Source organism: Salvelinus alpinus, chromosome 13 (genome assembly GCF_045679555.1).
Source record: "Salvelinus alpinus chromosome 13, SLU_Salpinus.1, whole genome shotgun sequence".
In the NCBI taxonomy this organism is placed as follows: domain Eukaryota; kingdom Metazoa; phylum Chordata; class Actinopteri; order Salmoniformes; family Salmonidae; genus Salvelinus; species Salvelinus alpinus.
The window spans coordinates 38,690,734-38,710,465 of record NC_092098.1 but is presented as its reverse complement, the minus strand read 5'-3'; the positions used below and the strand labels follow the sequence as shown (position 1 = coordinate 38,710,465).

The 19,732-nt window shown below is 42.3% G+C and overlaps 1 protein-coding gene across 9 annotated transcripts in view; it reads right to left on the bottom strand.

Annotated features, from left to right (window-relative positions):
- Positions 1-17,089: 17,089 nt before the first annotated feature.
- The window catches only part of LOC139537670 (rho guanine nucleotide exchange factor 12-like), a 128,455-nt gene continuing 125,812 nt past the window's right edge, over positions 17,090-19,732 (bottom strand). For all 9 annotated transcript variants that reach the window (XM_071339247.1, XM_071339248.1, XM_071339250.1 and 6 more), the window contains 2 exons: positions 19,491-19,563; positions 17,090-18,990 (listed from right to left, as the gene is read on the bottom strand). In XM_071339247.1, coding sequence (XP_071195348.1) covers positions 18,980-18,990; positions 19,491-19,563 — 84 coding nt within the window. In that variant the 3' untranslated portion in view covers positions 17,090-18,979. The remainder of the gene's footprint in view (positions 18,991-19,490; positions 19,564-19,732) is intronic.

Below are 19,732 nucleotides of genomic sequence, written 5' to 3'. Positions count from 1 at the left end.
CTAAAATGGATCAACTGAAAGTGTGGGATCACAGCTCCAATCCAGATGTGTTGGTCATTACTGAGACGTGGTTAAGGAAGAGTGTTTGAAATACTGATGTTAACCTTTCTGGTTATAAACTTTTTCAGCAAGACAGATCTTCCAAAGTTGGGGGAGTGGCAATCTTTACCAAAGATCACCTTCAGTGCTTCAGTCTCCACCAAGTCTGTCCCCAAACAATTTGATTTGCTGGTTTTAAGCATTAAAAACGTTTAAATAGCTCTTTGTTGACTGTTGCTGGGTGTTATCGTACTCCATCAGCACCAGCCTGTACCCTACCTGCCTTAAGTTCTCTCCTGGCCCCTTACACCAAGTCTGAATTTGTCCTGCTAGGTGACCTAAACTGGGACATGCTTAAACCACCTGACCAAGTCCAAAAGCAATGAGACTCCCTAAATCTTTCTCAGATTATTACCAATCCCACAAGGTATGACTCCAAACACCCAGAAAAGGTGTACTCGATGTTATCCTCACAAATAATCCTGATAGGTATCAGTCGGGTGTTTTCTGTAATGACCTTAGTGATCACTGTTTAACAGCCTGTGTTCGTAATCGCTGCTCAGTGAAACGACCTGTCCTGATTTGTCATAGTTAAAAAATAGCAAGCCTTCCTTCATGACCTGGCCTCTGTAAATTGGTATAGAATCAGCTTGTTCCCCTCTGTCGAAGACACTTGCACCTTCTTTTTTAATATTTTCAGTGGTATTGTTATTAATAACCTCTCTTAGCTAGGGGGCAGTATTTTGACTTCCGGATGAAAAGCGCCCCCAAAGTAAACTGCCTGTTACTCAGGCCCAGAAGCTAGGATATGCATATAGTTGGTAGATTTGGATAGAAAACACTCTAAAGTTTCCAAAACTGTTAAAATGTCTGAGTATAACAGAACTGATATGGCAGGCGAAACCCCGAGGACAACCCCCCCCCCCCCCCCCCCAAAAAAAAGAATCAACCTACCTCTATTTTCAATGGCTATCACTTTTATTATAAGGCCAAGTCCTCCCAGATTGCAGTTCCTATGGCTTCCACTAGATGTTAACAGTTTTTAGAAAGAGTTTCAGGATGTTTGTTGGAAAAATAAGCCAGAAATTGTAGTTTTTCTAGGTGGCTCCCATTTTGGCTGTAGTGTTCCCAAGCGTGTGGAAGAGAGCGTGTTCTTTGGTATTTTTCTCCGGTAAAGACAATAATGATTCTCCATCTTAAATTGTATGGTTTATTTACGTATTAGGGTACCTAAGGTTTGATTATAAATGTTGTTTGACTTGTTTGGAAAAGTTTATTAGTGATGTTTGGGATTCATTTTGTATGCATTTTGATGGAGGGAAACTGGGTGGATTATTGACTGAAGTGCGCCAGCTAAACTGAGTTTTTATGGTAATAAAGAAGGACATTATCAAACAAAAGCACCATTTGTGATGTAACTGGGACCTTTTGGAGTGCCAACAGAAGAAGATCACCAAAGGTAAGACATTTTTTATATTGCTATTTCTGACTTTCGTGTCGCACCTGCCTGGTTGAAATATGTGGGGCGCTGTCCTCAGATAATCACATGGTTTGCTTTCCCCCGTAAAGCCTTTTTGAAATCTGACACAGCGGCTGGATTAACAAGAAGTTAAGCTTTATTTTGTTATATTACACCTTGTGATTTTATGAAAGTTAAATATTTATAATACTGTAGTTTGAATTTCGCACTCTGCAATTTCACCAGATGTTGGCCAGGTGGGACACTACCGTCCCACCTGCCCATAAGAAGCTCCTTTAGCACCTCAGACTCAGTGACCGCCTGCAGAGAGAAACTTTGTAGCGGGGCAGGGGAAAAAGAGGAAGGAGCATCGGGGATAGTGACATTTGAAGGGGTGGGAGATAAGGAAATGTTGGGCGGGCAAGGAGGCATGGCTGAGTCAAATAGGAATTCTGACTTAATTGAAGTGGTGATCAAAGAGCTCAGCCATGTGCTTCTTGTCAGTAACAACCATATCAACTTTAAGGGACATGTGCAGCTGTGAAGAGGAGGGTTTATTCTCCAGGTCTTTATCCATTTTCCAGAACTTCTTGGAGTTAGACCCACAGAGAGAGAACTGCCCCTTAAAGTAACTAACTTTGTCCTTCCGGATAGCCTGAGTGCACTTATTTCTCATTTGCCTGAATGAGCCAATCAGCCTGAGTATGCGTGTGCCGAGCGTTTCGCCAAATGGAATTCTTGTGGAGTAACTCTGCAAGATCACAATCGAACCAAGGGCTGAACCTGTTTTTAATTCTCATTTTCTTTGGGGCGTGTTTGTTAACGACTTGGGGGTAGCCATTGTAAGTTAAGAATCACTCGTCCCAACAGTGCCTGTGTGCTGGAGGCGAGCGAAAGCTCAGGAGAGAGGGAGGAGTGTGGTGGGGGTACCTGTACCAGACAAAGGGAGACAAGCCAGGGCAGTGAACAGATCGCCAGGTGGTATCCAAGCAGCATTACAGCAGGCAATGGGAGTAGGTGTCACACCCACTTGGGAAAAGCTTTTATTAATGGAGCAAGATTTCTTGTAGAAAATGCCAGTGGATGGTCTCTGAACAGCGGGATAGGGCTTCAAAGGCCTTTGGATTTGGGTGAGGTAGCCTGTGAGACTCCTGCCATTTGTTGGGCTCAAAGGCTTTGACACTTCACACCTCAGTGCTAATTGACGTTGTATCTGGTCTGTCTCAGTTCCAGGTTGGATGGTGTCCTCAGTCTCTGCTGTTTGTTTGCCAGAGCAAACCATAAGGGGTTTCTAATGATCAATTAGCCTTTTAAAATGATAAACTTGGATTAGCTAACACAACGTGCCATTGGAACACAGGAGTGATGGTTGCTGATAATGGCCCTCTGTAGGCCTATGTAGATATTCCATTAAAAAACAGCCCTTTCCAGCTACAATAGTCATTTACAACATTAACATTGTCTACACTGTATTTCTGATCAATTTGATGTTAATGGGCAAAAAAATTGCTTTTCTTTCAAAAACAAGGACATTTAAGTGACCGCAAACTTTTGAACGGTAGTTTGTCAATATATTTTTCTGTATGTGTTGGAGTTCTGATAGTTTGTTTTATTAAAGCAGAGCATTTTCCTGCTGAGAGCAGAGCTGAATAGATGTTGGAGCTCTTCATGGTCTGTCTCCGTATGGCAACATTATCACTGGACCTCTGAGACACTGTCTCTCTAGCTCAGAATTTGAACAGCAGGCAAGATGTACTGATTTTCTGTGATGTGTAGCATGTAATCAAGTTTTAATGAAGTGTGGTTATGATGGTTTCAAGACTCATGAAAGAGACTTAGAGATTGCATTTGATGAGGATTAATGACGTGTGCCAATGTGAACTGTTAATAAGGTCAGTACCTCTCCATACATTCTCTACATGGCTTCTGACCACATTTGTTGGTAAAGGGAAATATTCAGGGCATTGTTACCCAGGAAAAGTGCACAAAATGAGTCCAAGGTGACAGTAACTTAGTGGAACTTAGTGGATTTTCTTTGGAAGCACTTCACTGTAAGTGTCCACATAAAGTCACACAGTGTCTGTTACTGGCCAAAATCCTTTGTTATTGGGCTGGCTAGGAGATGCCAGTTTCCATCCTGCACATCACTCTAAGCGTACACCCACCACACACCCACCAGGGATCCCAGGGATCTCAGGCAAAATGTAGGACACCATCTATTTCCATCAAAATCTTAGTGGGATTTAACTTCACCCAAAAACTATTTCCAGAACTTTGCTAAATGTGCATGAAATACGAGAGAACAAAATATTCCAAGTATAGGTAAAAGCCATTAAACGTCCTAATCTCCTCTATACTGCATCCCCCTTTCTTTCCAGTATGTAAGGTTACAGTATGTAAGGATACTCAAACAAATGGGTGGATGACTACACTTATGAGTGATGGGATGTTGTGCTTGTGTAGTGGGTTGAAAATCCTTGAGTTGAAACTTAAAGTAAAGTAGATTCAGGGAATAATTGTTTAATTTTGGCTTCATTCCTATGCAGTGAGGCATTATTATGCAGTAGATGCAATCACAGTCAGGACACGAGGACGCTCTTACTTTGGTGTTGGACTAGGGATCAGGAGTTCTGATCTAGCCTCGTACGAACCATCGTGAATGGTTAGTAAGAGGCTAGTTCTGAGCTGGCTTCATTATTTATCACATTCTCATGTGCTGCCTTTTCCCACTGCATTTCAGATTAATATCATACTGCTCTCACATCTTTATTCTGAGGGTAGTAACACTTGCAGCAATTCTGGTAAACGGGTCCTATGTATGGCACCCAAAAGTCCTATGTAGTTCAATAATTTTTGACCGAGGCACATTGAGATGATAATTGTATCTACCCACACTAGGTTTGTGTATTGTTATAGATCACTTTTTTAAAAGTTTTATTTCATATCTAGCAACTTTGAGTTTCCTGGCTAGCATTTTTGGAGATGCAGAGCAATGCTAATTGAAACTGATTGTTCCAGTTAGCAGTGGTTTGTAACAGTTACGTACTTCCTCTCAATAATAAGTCTGCCTGACCTATTGTAAACAAATAAACATTCTCAGTTATATACTTTTCACCAAAAAAATGCTTATTTCCTAATAGAGATCACAATATTATTTTGTGCTTCATGTCCAAATCACCAAGCAACTTAATTGACCTAGACATTTTTTTTTGACACTTTAGGATGTTTGGATATGAAACGCAAATAAAAAAATATATTGACTTGCATTGGTTTTGGGCCACAAATGCTAAAATGTAAGCATTTGGAGTGGCCAGGTAAACAAAACCAAAGCATGGATTGTGGTCTTATAATGTAATGAAACCAATAACTCTTTAATGCTTAGAAATGAAAGTTATCATCTGTTACTGTTGTGAAATTTAAAGCGCAATAATAATAAGTTGAATTTATGCATCTAAACACTTTGAATAAGAGAGCAGGAAATCTGTGAAAATACAAGTTATATTTAATGTGTTCTACTTTTATTTAAGTGTCACTAAGCACAAAAACAAGTACTGATACTCCACTACAGTCCACTTTAATAATGTACTGAAGGAATGCAAAATAAGTATCTAATCTCTACCGCTCCCTTCCAATAATAGTATCAAACATGAACACTAGTACTATACTAGTACATATACTATAGTAGTGTGTATGTATGTGTGTGTGTGTATATATATATAATACTAGTAGTCTGGTTCCAGATGTGTGTCAGATGTAATGACAGCAGATAGAAGAGTTGGCTCAAAGCACATACAGATCTGAAGCAGGCTTTGGTAGTATTGTTAACTTATGACAAGCTACATTGCTCAACGAACTTTTTACATAGAAATCATCTTTACACCCTATAATTTTCCTGCTGATATGCAGAAAATCGAATGCCATTGTCAGATTGGAGACGTGGCGGACATTGATGTTTCAGTGATTTGAGGCACTCTATTGGGTTTCCCTACTGCAGCTGCTCGTGAGCCAGTGTCTGCAGGGCACTGAAGAAGTTGGCTGCCTCTCCAGTCTCCTCTCGCACTGCCCTCTCACAGATGGAAGGAGGGACGAAGTCCATAGGGTCCAGGCCCAGGAGAATGTTATACACACTGTAGGTGCTGGTGATTCTCTGATCCACCTCTACGCAGACGACACCATTCTGTATACTTCTGGCCCTTCGTTGGACACTGTGTTAACTAACCTCCAGACAAGCTTCAATGCCATACAACTCTCCTTCCGTGGCCTCCAACTGCTCTTAAATGCAAGTAAAACTAAATGCATGCTCTTCAACCGATCACTGCCCGTACCTGCCCGCCCGTCCAGCATCACTACTCTGGACGGCTCTGACATAGAATATGTGGACAACTACCAAGACCTAGGTGTCTGGTTAGACTGTAAACTCTCCTTTCTGACTCACATTAAGCATCTCCAATCCAAAATTAAATCTAGAATCGGCTTCCTATTTCGCAACAAAGCATCCTTCACTCATGTTGCCAATCATACCCTCGTAAAACTGACCATCCTACCGATCCTCGACTTTGGCAATGTAATTTACAAAATAGCCTCCAACACTCTACTCAACAAATTGGATGCAGTCTATCACGGTGCCATCTGTTTTGTCACCAAAGCCCCACCAGCCCCAATCCTTATCCCAGTCTGCTGTTCCCACATGCTTCAAGAGGGCCACCATTGTTCCTGTTCCCAAGAAAGCTAAGGTAACTGAGCTAAACGACTACCGCCCCGTAGCACTCACTTCCGTCATCATGAAGTGCTTTGAGAGACTAGTCAAGGACCATATCACCTCCACCCTACCGGACACCCTAGACCCACTCCAATTTGCTTACCGACCCAATAGGTCCACAGACGACGCAATCGCAACCACACTGCACACTGCCCTAACCCATCTGGACAAGAGGAATACCCATGTGAGAATGCTGTTCATCGATTACAGCTCAGCATTTAACACCATAGTACCCTCCAAACTCGTCATCAAGCTCGAGACCCTGGGTCTCGACCCCGCCCTGTGCAACTGGGTCCTGGACTTCCTGACGGGCCGCCCCCAGGTGGTGAGGGTAGGTAACAACATCTCCACCCCGCTGATCCTCAACACTGGGGCCCCACAAGGGTGCGTTCTGAGCCCTCTCCTGTACTCCCTGTTCACCCACGACTGCGTGGCCATGCACGCCTCCAACTCAATCATCAAGTTTGCGGATGACACTACAGTGGTAGGCTTGATCACCAACAACGACGAGACGGCCTACAGGGAGGAGGTGAGGGCCCTCGGAGTGTGGTGTCAGGAAAATAACCTCATACTCAACGTCAACAAAACAAAGGAGATGATTGTGGACTTCAGGAAACAGCAGAGGGAGCACCCCCCTATCCACATCGACGGGTCAGTAGTGGAGAAGGTGGAAAGTTTTAAGTTCCTCGGTGTACACATCACGGACAAACTGAACTGGTCCACCCACACAGACAGCGTTGTGAAGAAGGCGCAGCAGCGCCTCTTCAACCTCAGGAGGCTGAAGAAATTCGGCTTGTCACCAAAAGCACTCACAAACTTCTACAGATGCACAATCGAGAGCATCCTGTCGGGCTGTATCACCGCCTGGTACGGCAACTGCTCCGCCCACAACCGTAAGGCTCTCCAGAGGGTAGTGAGGTCTGCAGAACGCATCACCAGGGGCAAACTACCTGCCCTCCAGGACACCTACACCACCCGATGTCACAGGAAGGCCATAAAGATCATCAAGGACAACAACCACCCAAGCCACTGCCTGTTCACCCCGCTATCATCCAGAAGGCGAGGTCAGTACAGGTGCATCAAAGCAGGGACCGAGAGACTGAAAAACAGCTTCTATCTCAAGGCCATCAGACTGTTAAACAGCCACCACTAACATTTAGCGGCCGCTGCCAACATACTGACTCAACTCCAGCCACTTTAAAAATGGGAATTGATGGAAATTATGTAAAAATGTACCACTAGCCACTTTAAGCAATGCCACTTAATACAATGTTTACATACCCTACATTACCCATCTCATATGTATATATACTGTACTCTATATCATCTACTGCATCTTGCCATCTCTATGCAATACATGTACCACTAGCCACTTTAAACTATGCCACTTTATGTGTACATACCCTACAGTACTCATCTCATATGTATATACCGTACTCTATACCATCTACTGCATCTGCCATGCCGTTCTGTACCACCACTCATCCATATATCTTTATGTACATATTCTTTATCCCTTTACACTTGTGTGTGTGTGTAAGGTAGTAGTGTGGAATTGTTAGGTTAGATTACTGTTGGTTATTACTGCATTGTCGGAACTAGAAGCACAAGCATTTCGCTACACTCGCATTAACATCTGCTAACCATGTGTATGTGACTAATAAAATTTGATTTGATTTGATTTGATTTGATTTGATTTGATATACTACCCACCACTGCGACCTGTACGCTCTCGTTGGCTGGCTCTCGCTTCACTCTCGTCGCCAAACCCACTGGCTCCAGGTCATCTACAAGTCTCTGCTAGGTAAAGCCCCGCCTTATCTCAGCTCACTGATTACCATAGCAGCACCCACTCGTAGCACTCACTCAGGCAGGTATATCTCACTGGTCACCCCAAAAACCAATTCATCCTTTGGCCGCCTTCCCTTCCAGTTCTCTGCTGCCAATGACTGGAACGAACTGCAAAACTCACTGAAGCTGGAGACTCATATCTCCCTCACTAGCTTTAAGCACCAGCTGTCAGAGCAGCTCACAGATCACTGCACCTGTACATAGCCAATCTGTAAACAGCCCATCCAACTACCTCATCCCCATACTGTATTTATTTATTTATCTTGCTCCTTTGCACCCCAGTATCTATACTTGCACATCTACCATTCCAGTGTTTAATTGCTATATTGTAATTACTTCGCCACCATGGTCTATTTATTGCCTTAACTCCTTTATCTTACCTCATTTGCACTCACTGTATATAGACTTTTTTTCTTTTTTATCTGCTGTATTATTGACTATGTCTTGTTTATTCCATGTGTAACTCTGTGTTGTTGTATATGTCCAACTGCTATGCTTTATCTTGGCCAGGTCGCAGTTGCAAATGAGAACTTGTTCTCAACTAGCATACCTGGTTAAATAAAGGTGAAATAAATAAATAAAAAGGTGAGAAGATAAGTCTGAGTTTATTCACCACGGGGCGAGATTCAGATGTTTTGATTTAAGCGCTTCCCAATAGGTGAAATTCAGACTTACCTTATGCAGGTGCGTAATGGGTTTTTAGGTGTGGCTCCCTTGCACACACTGAATAAACTGAAAACCCTCCCACTTGCTGACAGATTTTCTCATGGAGTTTTCATTCAATAGGGTTTTCAGTACATTTATCTAAAGCCAACTCTTTAAATACAGTGTACTTGTCACGTTCCTGACCTGTTTTCCTTGTTTTTGTATGTGTTTAGTTGGTCAGGGCGTGAGTTGGGGTGGGCATTCTATGTTATGTGTTTCTATGTTGGGTTAAATGTGTTGCCTGATATGGTTCTCAATTAGAGGCAGGTGTTTGACGTTTCCTCTGATTGAGAACCATATTAAGGTAGGCTGTTCTCACTGTTTGTTTGTGGGTGATTGTTCCTGTGTCTGTGGCACCACACGGGACTGTTTCGTGTTCGTTTGGTTAGTCTGTTCCTGTTCTTCGTGTTATATTGTAAGTTCTCAAGTTCAGGTCTGTCTATGTCGTTTTGTAATTTTCCAAGTGTTTTTCGTGTTCGTCTTGTCTTTAAATAAATTCATTCATGTATTCATCTACCGCTACGTTTTGGTCCGATCCCTACTCCTTCTCCTCATCCGAGGAGGAGGAATTAGACAGCCGTTACAGTACTTTTAAATCAAACTCTCGACAGACTCATTAGAATATATATTCATCTCCTTTTCAGCACCATTTGGTAGATTTAAAATACTCTGATCTTATATATTATTTATGGTTCGGAAAGTATTTATGAATAAAAAAAACAGGTTTCGAGAGCCTTCATGGATGAAATATATTGGTGAATCAATATATTGGTCAGTTTTATCCTGAAAATTGCCATATTCAATTGTTCAATCCATTAAATATTGAAAGGTGAAAAAAGTGTAGAATAGGTGTCTACCCTAATAATCCTCACTGATTGGAACTGTGATGACAACTGTCTAGTTGCCATGAACGGTGGCCAGGCTCCAGGTTTAAACTGCTACATATGGTCTGCATTCCATAATGATTCAAATAGGTTACATGTTCCAAATTATTGCACAACTTGTAATACGTTAGCCTAATATGATCCACTATTGCTAGCAATCCTCAGAAACAACCACACAAATGTGACAAAGGAAAGAAAGGTAAACCAACGATGTAATGGAATGAAGCAAAATATAAGGAAACGAACATTAAAGTGACAGTTATAAATGTATGTTGGTATAACTGACGGTGGCTACCGATAGTGGCTAATATTTAACATGATACTGTCATGCCGCCGCTGACCTCCCTCCCTCCAGCGTTCTACATTGTCAGTCTACTAACCACCGGCCCTGGCTTCATTATTATGCACACCTGTTCCCATTACGCACACCTGGTCATCATTCCCTCCTTGATTACTCCCCCTTTATTTAGCCCTCAGTTGTCTTCAGTCACTAGGTGTAATTGATTCTCTCATTTTCAGTACGTGCCTCATGTTTGTTTATCTGCTATTTGTTAAACTCACCTTCTGTACCTGTTTCCTGACTCCCGGCGTATACTTAACAGATACAAATTGTACAAAAGAATACAGTCGAAAGTCTGGGCATATCTACTGAACAAAATTATAAATGCAACATGTAAATTGTTGGTCCCATTTTTCATGTGCTGAAATAAAAGGTCCCAGAACTTTTCCATATGCACAAAAACATATTTCTCTAAAATGTTATGCACAAATTTGTTTGCATTTCTCCTTTGCCAAGATAATCCATCCATCTGCTGAGGAGTATTTATGTCTGTAATAAAGCGCTTTTGTGGGGTAAAACTCAGCTGGGCCTGGCTCCCAAGTGGGTGGGCCTCTGCACTCCCAGACCCGTCCATGGCTGCTCCCCTGCCCAGTCATGTGAAATCCATAGATTAGGACTAATTAATTTATTTCAATTGACAGATTTCCTTCTAGCTCAGTAAAATCTTTGAAATTGTTGCATGGTAGGTTTTATATTTTTGTTAAGTATATTTAAAACATTCTACAAAATCATAGATCAACTTGGTTGATTTGGCACTATACTGTCATGTGTGCAGTTTGGGTCTCCACATTTCATATTTGCAAGTTAACAGGCCAGAATTTCATGAACTTTACTGTGGAAAAGGTCATATGTTGATGCGCTTCAGTTTGCTGCCATGTGTCTGGTTTCAAATTTGTACCCAGTGATCATAAGGTAAAATAGATATGAAACAATTGTCATTTAAATGTATAATCCCCTTATCCAAACGGCTTACTAATTTACCTACACATGACTGGGCAGCTAGCTATTCTCCAGCCCACTAGATTTGTTTATTTAGTTTTTTATTGAAAACACGTGTAGAATAGCAGGAAATTAGCTCAATGATTCTTGAAAGTTTTATTTTTTATTTTATTTCACCTTTATTTAACCAGGTAGGCAAATTGAGAACACGTTCTCATTTACAATTGCGACCTGGCCAAGATAAAGCAAAGCAGTTCGACACATACAACAACACATAGTTACACATGGAGTAAAACAAACATACAGTCAATAATACAGTGAAAAATAAGTCTATATACAATGTGAGCAAGTGAGGTGAGATAAGGGAGGTGAAGGCAAACAAAATATATATATAAATAAATAAAAAATATAAAAAGGCCATGGTGGCGAAGTAAATACAATATAGCAAGTAAAAAAAAAAAACACTGGAATGGTTGGTTTGCAGTGGAAGAAAGTGTAAAGTAGAGATAGAAATAATGGGGTGCAAAGGAGCAAAATAAATAAATAAATACAGTAGGTAAAGAGGTAGTTGTTTGGGCTAAATTATAGATGGGCTATGTACAGGTGCAGTAATCTATGAGCTGCTCTGACAGCTGGTGTTTAAGCTAGTGAGGGAGATAAGTGTTTCCAGTTTCAGAGATTTTTGTAGTTCGTTCCAGTCATTGGCAGCAGAGAACTGGAAGGAGAGGCGGCCAAAGGAAGAATTGGTTTTGGGGGTGACCAGAGAGATATACCTGCTGGAGCGCGTGCTACAGGTAGGTGCTGCTATGGTGACCAGCGAGCTGAGATAAGGGGGGACTTTACCTAGCAGGGTCTTGTAGATGACCTGGAGCCAGTGGGTTTGGCGACGAGTATGAAGCGAGGGCCAGCCAACGAGAGTGTACAGGTCGCAGTGGTGGGTAGTATATGGGGCTTTGGTGACAAAACGGATGGCACTGTGATAGACTGCATCCAATTTATTGAGTAGGGTTTTGGAGGCTATTTTGTAAATGACATCACCGAAGTCGAGGATTGGTAGGATGGTCAGTTTTACAAGGGTATGTTTGGCAGCATGAGTGAAGGATGAGTGAAGGATGCTTTGTTGCGGAATAGGAAGCCAATTCTAGATTTAACTTTGGATTGGAGATGTTTGATGTGAGTCTGGAAGGAGAGTTTACAGTCTAACCAGACACCTAGGTATTTGTAGTTGTCCACATATTCTAAGTCAGAGCCGTCCAGAGTAGTGATGTTGGACAGGCGGGCAGGTGCAGCAGCGATCGGTTGAAGAGCATGCATTTAGTTTTACTTGTATTTAAGAGCAATTGGAGGCCACGGAAGGAGAGTTGTATGGCATTGAAGCTCGCCTGGAGGGTTGTGTTTTTTCAAATGACATCCCTGACAGTAATTACTATGTGGAAAGCCCTGTTGTGCTCTTACTGTACCTCTCTGAAGAGCATCAATTGGTCTACAGCAAATGCCTCGTTGAAATGCATCCCATAGTTTCTAAAGCGCACTTTCTATCCAAGAGAGTCATGTGAACTGTCCATTGGCCATAACAGACCCGTCAGCAACAGCCTGAGAAAGATAGACAGACAGAGAATTCAGTATCTCAGAATGTTTGTGCTCCATAGAGAAATCATCATTGCAGTTGTCAAGAATCTTACCATGGTCATAACTCCATTCAGAAATGGTGGTGAGGCTGAAGTTGAGAAAGAAGTAAATAGAACATAAAATTACAATCAGTTGGTGCAAAAAGTGCAAATCAATCCCAGAACAGCAAAGGACCCTGTGAAGATGTTGGAGGAAACAGGTACAAAAGTATCTATATCCACAGTAAAACGAGTCCTATATCAACATAACCTGAAAGGCCGCTCAGCAAGGAAGAAGCCACTGCTCCAAAACCACCATAAAAAAGCCAGACTACGGTTTGCAACTGCACATGGGGACAAAGGTTGTACTTTTTGGACAAATGTCCTCTGGTCTGATGAAACAAAAATAGAACTGTTTGGCCATAATGACCATCGTTATGTTTGGAGGAAAAAGGGGGATGCTTGCCAGCTGAAGAAACCATCCCAACCGTGAAGCACGGGGGTGGCAGCATCAAGTTGTTGGGGTGCTTTGCTGCAGGAGGGACTGGTGCACTTCACAAAATAGATGGCATCATGAGGATGGAAAATTATGTGGATATATTGAATCAACATCTCAAGACATCAGTCAGGAAGTTAAAGCTTGGTCGCAAATGGGTCTTCCAAATGGACAATGACCCGAAGCATACTTTCAAAGTTGTGGCTAAATGGCTTAAGGACAACGAAGTCAAGGTATTGGAGTGGCCATCACAAAGCCCTGACCTCAATCCTATAGAAAATGTAGCACACTGAAAAAGTGTGTGCGAGCAAGGAGGCCTACAAACCTGACTCAGTTACACCAGCTCTGTCAGGAGGAATGGGCCAAAATTCACCCAACTTATTGTAGGAAGCTTGTGGAAGGCCAGCCAAAATGTTTGACCCAAGTTAAAGAATTTAAAGGCAATGCTACCAAATACTAATTGAGTGTAAGTAATAAAATTCCATATTGCATTCTGTCATTCGGTTAAGCCTGTACTCGATTGAAATGTAGTTTATGAAGATTCAATCAGGAAGGATGGTCTGAATGGCTTGTCACTTTTAAATTAATCTAGTAAGCTAAATATAATTCACATCACTTCCTATCTCACAGCATAGCATGTATCCATACTGTAGTGTTAATGTTCAAATCAAATCAAAGTTTATTTGTCACGTGCGTCGAATACAACAGGTGTAGACCTTACAGTGAAATGCTTACTTACAGGCTCTAACCAATAGTGCAAAAAAGGTATTAGGTGAACAATAGGTAGGTAAAGAAATAAAACAAAAGTAAAAAGACAGGCTATATACAGTAGCGATGCTATAGAAGTGGTTAGGCTACATACAGACACCGGTTAGTCGGGCTGATTGAGGTAGTATGTACATGTAGATATGGTTAAAGTGACTATGCATATATGATGAACAGAGAGTAGCAGTAGCGTAAAAGAGGGGTTGGCGGGTGGTGGGTTGGACACAATGCAGATAGCCCAGTTAGCCAATGTGCGGGAGCACTGGTTGGTCGGCCCAATTGAGATAGAATGTACATGAATGTATAGTTAAAGTGACTATGCATATATGATAAACAGAGAGTAGTAGCAGCATAAAAAGAGGGGTTGGTGGGGGGGGGGTACACAATGCAAATAGTCCAGGTAGCCATTTGATTACCTGTTCAGGAGTCTTATGGCTTGGGGGTAAAAACTGTTGAGAAGCCTTTTTGTCCTAGACTTGGCACTCCTGTACCGCTTGCCATGCGGTAGTAGAGAGAACAGTCTATGGCTGGGGTGGCTGAGGTCCTTGACAATTTTTAGGGCCTTCCTCTGACACCGCCTGGTGTAGAGGTCCTGGATGGCAGGCAGCTTAGCCCCAGTGATGTATTGGGCCGTACGCACTACCCTCTGTAGTGCCTTGCGGTCAGAGGCCGAGCAATTGCCGTACCAGGCAGTGATGCAACCAGTCAGGATGCTCTCGATGATGCAGCTGTAGAGCCAAATCTTTTTAGTTTCCTGAGGGGGAATAGGCTTTGTCGTGCCCTCTTCACGACTGTCTTGGTGTGTTTGGACCATTCTAGTTTGTTGTTGATGTGGACACCAAGGAACTTGAAGCTCTCAACCTGCTCCACTACAGCCCCGTCGATGAGAATGGGGGCGTGCTCGGTCCTCCTTTTCCTATAGTCCACAATAATCTCCTTAGTCTTGGTTATGTTAAGGGATAGCTTAACATAACCAGGGAGGTTATGTTACCACAAGTGGTAGGCCTGATCACCGACAACGGAGACAGCCTATAGGGAGGAGGCCAGGTCTCTGACCTCCTCCCTATAGGCTGTCTCCGTTGTCAATGATCAGGCCTACCACTGTTGTGTCGTCTGCAAACTTAATGATGGTGTTGGACTCATGCCTGGCCATGCAGTCGTGGGTGAACAGGGAGTACAGGGGGAGACTGAGCACGCACCCCTGGGGAGCTCCAGTGTTGAGGATCAGCGTGGCAGATGTGTTGCTACCTACACTCACCACCTGGGGGCGGCCCGTCAGGAAGTCCAGGATCCAGTTGCAGAGGGAGGTGTTTAGTCCCAGGATCCTTAGCTTAGTGATGAGCTTTGAGGGTACTATGGTGTTGAATGCTGAGCTGTAGTCAATGAATAGCATAAGTGTTCCTTTTGTCCAGGTGGGAAAGGGCAGTGTGGAGTGCAATAGAGATTGCATCATCTGTGGATCTGTTTGGGCGGTATGCAAATTGGAGTGAGTCTAGGGTTTCTGGGATAATGGTGTTGATGTGAGCCATTACCAACCTTTCAAAGCACTTCATGGCTACGGACGTGCTCTAGAGGAGATCTGCATGGAGGAATGGGCCAAAATACCAGCAAGTGTGTGAAAACCTTGTGAAGACTTACAGAAAACATTTGACCTCTGTCATTGCCAACAAAGGGTATATAACAAAGTAATGAGATAAACTTTTGTTATTGACCAAATACTTATTTTCCACCATAATTTGCAAATAAATTCATTAAAAATCCTACAATGTGATTTTCTGGATTTTTTTTCTCATTTTGTCTGTCATAGTTGAAGTGTACCTATGATGAAAATTACAGGCCTCTCATCTTTTTAAGTGGGAGAACTTGCACAATTGGTGGCTGACTAAATACTTTTTTGCCCCACTGTAAAGCTGGCAGACATGCATCGAGACATTCGGTTACTGTTCAAATGAATGTTAGAAGGGGCCAAACCAGTGACTTAAGTGACCTTGAGTGTGGTATGATTGTCGGTGTCAGGCACGCCGGATGGATCCAGTATCTCAGAAACGGCTGCCCTTCTGGACTTTTCACGCACGACATTGTCTAGGGTTTCCCGAGAATCGTGTGACAAATAGAAAATATCCAGTCAGCGGCAGTCCTTATTGACAGTACCAAAATATTACAAATCATATTGAAATCAGTTGATAAGATAAGTATTCTACCTCTGACCCAATACATATTAGAATGTCCTTCTATGACTTGGTAAACAAAATGAAAGGGTGCATTCCGCCACCTGAATTGTGTTGTTTGAACAGTTATAAAACAGGTATAAAGCCAAGGTTGGTGATTTACTGCCACCTGCAGTTATGGAATGTTTGCTCACAAGTATAATTCAGTGGCTGATCCCTCATGACCTGGATGGAATTATGTGATCCTTAACTCATGGGAAGTCTCACCCAGTTGACTTGTTCAAATGGTTTAAGTCCTCTATGGTGCTGTCCATGCTAAAACAGGCTTTTGGGCACTAGGGTCATCTATACATCTCTATGGATAAACTCTACAAGCGCATCGCCAACAAATTCTATAGTGGACGGGGTACAACTAACCTTCGCCAGTGCTTTACTTCTCTCGGTTTTCCTTCGATTTTGACACTATCTTCTGTATGACAGAAAGATTACAGGTCAAATCATGGCCAACATGTCCATGCCAGACTGTTAAAAAAATAACCTTGACCATACCATACAGATACCCAGACCTGCTGTTTTCAACTCTTAATGATCAGCTATGAAAAGCCAACTGACATTTATTCCTGATTATTATTTGACCATGCTTGTCACTTATGAACATTTTGAACATCTTGGCCATGTTCTGTTATAATCTCCACCCGGCACAGCCAGAGGACTGGCCACCCCTCATAGCCTGGTTCCTCTCTAGGTTTCTTCCTAGGTTTTGGCCTTTCTAGGGAGTTTTTCCTAGCCACCGTGCTTCTACACCTGCATTGCTTGCTGTTTGGGGTTTTAGGCTGGGTTTCTGTACAGCACTTCGAGATATTAGCTGATGTACGAAGGGCTATATAAAATAAACTTGATTTGATTTGATACCCATCTTAAAACCCCAAAGAGCAAGCAATGCAGATGTAGAAGCACAGTGGCTAGGAAAAACTCCCTAGAATGCTCATAAAATGAAACAAACATTCGTAACAAGAAGATATACCAAAATATACAGCAGTATTTTCACATCCAAGCACAGAGAATAACGCTCCACCATCAGTGTTTCCAGCAAGCTTCTTTAATGAAATTTGAACATTTTAAGTTGTGTTGTTTTGGCCGATATTCCAAACTCATATTTCCCTCCCTTTACACAGGAAGATGAACTTTCCTTTTAAAACAATAGATCAGTCTAATTTAAATCTCACCTAAAATAACTATTTACGTTTTCAACAGAGCCAGAGACCATAATAATAGTGCTCACAATAATATAATAAAAATATAACGTCTAGACAAAAATAATAAAAAGACAGATTACATTTAATATTTTAGGGATACGTTGCAGTCTTATTCTCTCCTGGTTTTAGTAGTTTCTGTCAAAGTAATACATGATTGTATAATATAGAAAGCAGGAGATGCATTTTAAGAGATGCAACGTTTTTCATAACTGTTAGTCATTTATTTTTACATTTAAAATAGTCCATAGAAGTCCTTTTCATCCAAGAATCCAAGCCAAGTCTTCCGGCTGGTGAAAGTAATATATTTGTTGTGCCAGTCTTTTCTCAATCCAACCATGAAATTACACAGGTCCTGTGCTCTCACCCTAGAAGCTTATTTATGAGTTAAGACTTCCTCAGTAGCTCGTACACAAAGGACGATGTACAGTAACGTAGAGAGTTTAGAGTTCCAAAAACAGAAAAATTGAAGGTATACGGAAACTGGGCAAAGAGCTGGGGGTGTTCCCCGATCCAGGAGGGTCCCTATCAATTAGGAATGGATGAATACTACATGACTTCAGAGGGAAGTCAATAACTCTAATGACAGACTGTCCTCTTGTATTTTGCTATATCACACCACGTGCTTCCCAAGAGCCACAACTCAAGCCAGAGGAGATACAGCCACACCAAAAGGTGAACAAATGGAGCGCTTACCGGTATACTGTTATCACCTCACCACTGACAGTGTATCACTGAAATATCTCTCGAGAAAATGGAGTTTGTCAATTTATTCTTTCACCATCTGCTGTGAACAAGACCAAGGCTTCATGCTAAGGATGCGGGTTAGCAAAGTGGACCAGTCTAGCAGACCGATCTAGTCCTTTTTTCTTGAGATCTACTAAATCACTTGAGGACCTATTAAAGGGAGAATCCTAACTTAAGGGAACATTTGACTTAAGTGGAAGTTACAATAGGATTCACCCCTAAGTGATTAAAGAATTACTTCAGGATGTCTTAAGATACCTAATCAAAATCTACAAGGCTTTCAGTGTTGTAGGCATGATGGGGGGGGTTAGAAAAAACACTGATTAAACTTGCCATTTTTTGTTCTAGTGGAATTTGATCAATCATGGAATGATTACAACTGAAGAGGTATGTATATTGACCACCCTGCATCTTCTGCACACTTTTCACTCTGCTAAGCCTTTGTCATGGTGGTCCTCCAGGTCCAAACCATTAACCACAACACAGCAGTGCTTTAAGTTGGACTATAGCATCACGTACAGTTGTGTTTCTGACCCCCGATGGATATATTGAAAGTGGTGCGTTCCGAATGCTGAATGCACGTGAGCAATGGGAAGATGGCACTCTTATCCACAGGAGAAAGAAGATGCGGGGGTTGAAAAATTACTTCAATCCCTATCTACTAATATCCTGATGGTGGTGGTAGTCGGTACACTTTGAGCAGCACTTGTGTTAATTTCCAAAGTGGGGTGTTTGGGGGTGGAATGGTCCTAGTGAGAACGCTGTGTGAGTTGTGGCGTTCTTTTCCCTGATTGCCATTTGTGCCGGGCGGGGGGTCCCCTGATCGTTCCAGTCTCCACTGTGGGCCACAGCAGTATGGGAGGGGTGGGGGGCTGAGGTGGAGGGCCTCCAGAGGACAGGAAGAGGTGTCCCCCTCCGTGTCCCTCCTTCGTCCTCTTGTGGTGGAGGGGAAGGGGCTCTGTCATCACTAACTATTATCTGAAGAGCGAGAGAGACAACAAAAAGAGAAATAATGAACACATATTTAGATTTTGCTTTCCTCATCGTGTTTTTCTCTTTGATATTTGACCACAAAACCTATACTTATGATAACCAACAACACATCTGGTTTGAAGTTGTGATACGTATTCTGTTTGTTGTCCCGTGTGTACGGTTTACTCAAACTTCAATGCTTGCAGAAATAACTATGTATCGGTGGAGCACAAGATATATCGATGCGTATGTACTCCAAAGCCCTTTCAAGCATCCTGTGCATGTGAACTCCTGTTGTATCTGTTCATGGTCAGTAAAGTATCAGGGTGCGTCCCAAATGGCACCTTCTTCCCTATAAATTGCACTACTTTTGACCAGGGCCCATAGAGCTCTCAAAAGTAGTGTAATTTATAGGGAAGAAGGTGCCATTTGGGACGCACCCTGATACTTTACTGATAAAGAGTACAGAGTGTCATATGGGATGCAGTATCAATAATTCACAGTACCTTTGTTCTCCTCTGTGTCAGTAGCTGTTTCAGTCAGCCTTTGGCGCAGTTCATTATACTTGGTCTCCACTTCCTGTAAGCAGATTTTTGATAGAAACTTAGCTCTGGTAGAACATATAAACATACAGATGGATAAAATTAGTGTATGGGTGGATGGCCCCATACAGTAAAAAAATATAATAGTATGGGCAAACTGGCAGATTGACAAACAGATGTCTTGATCATGCCGCGTGAGAGACTGC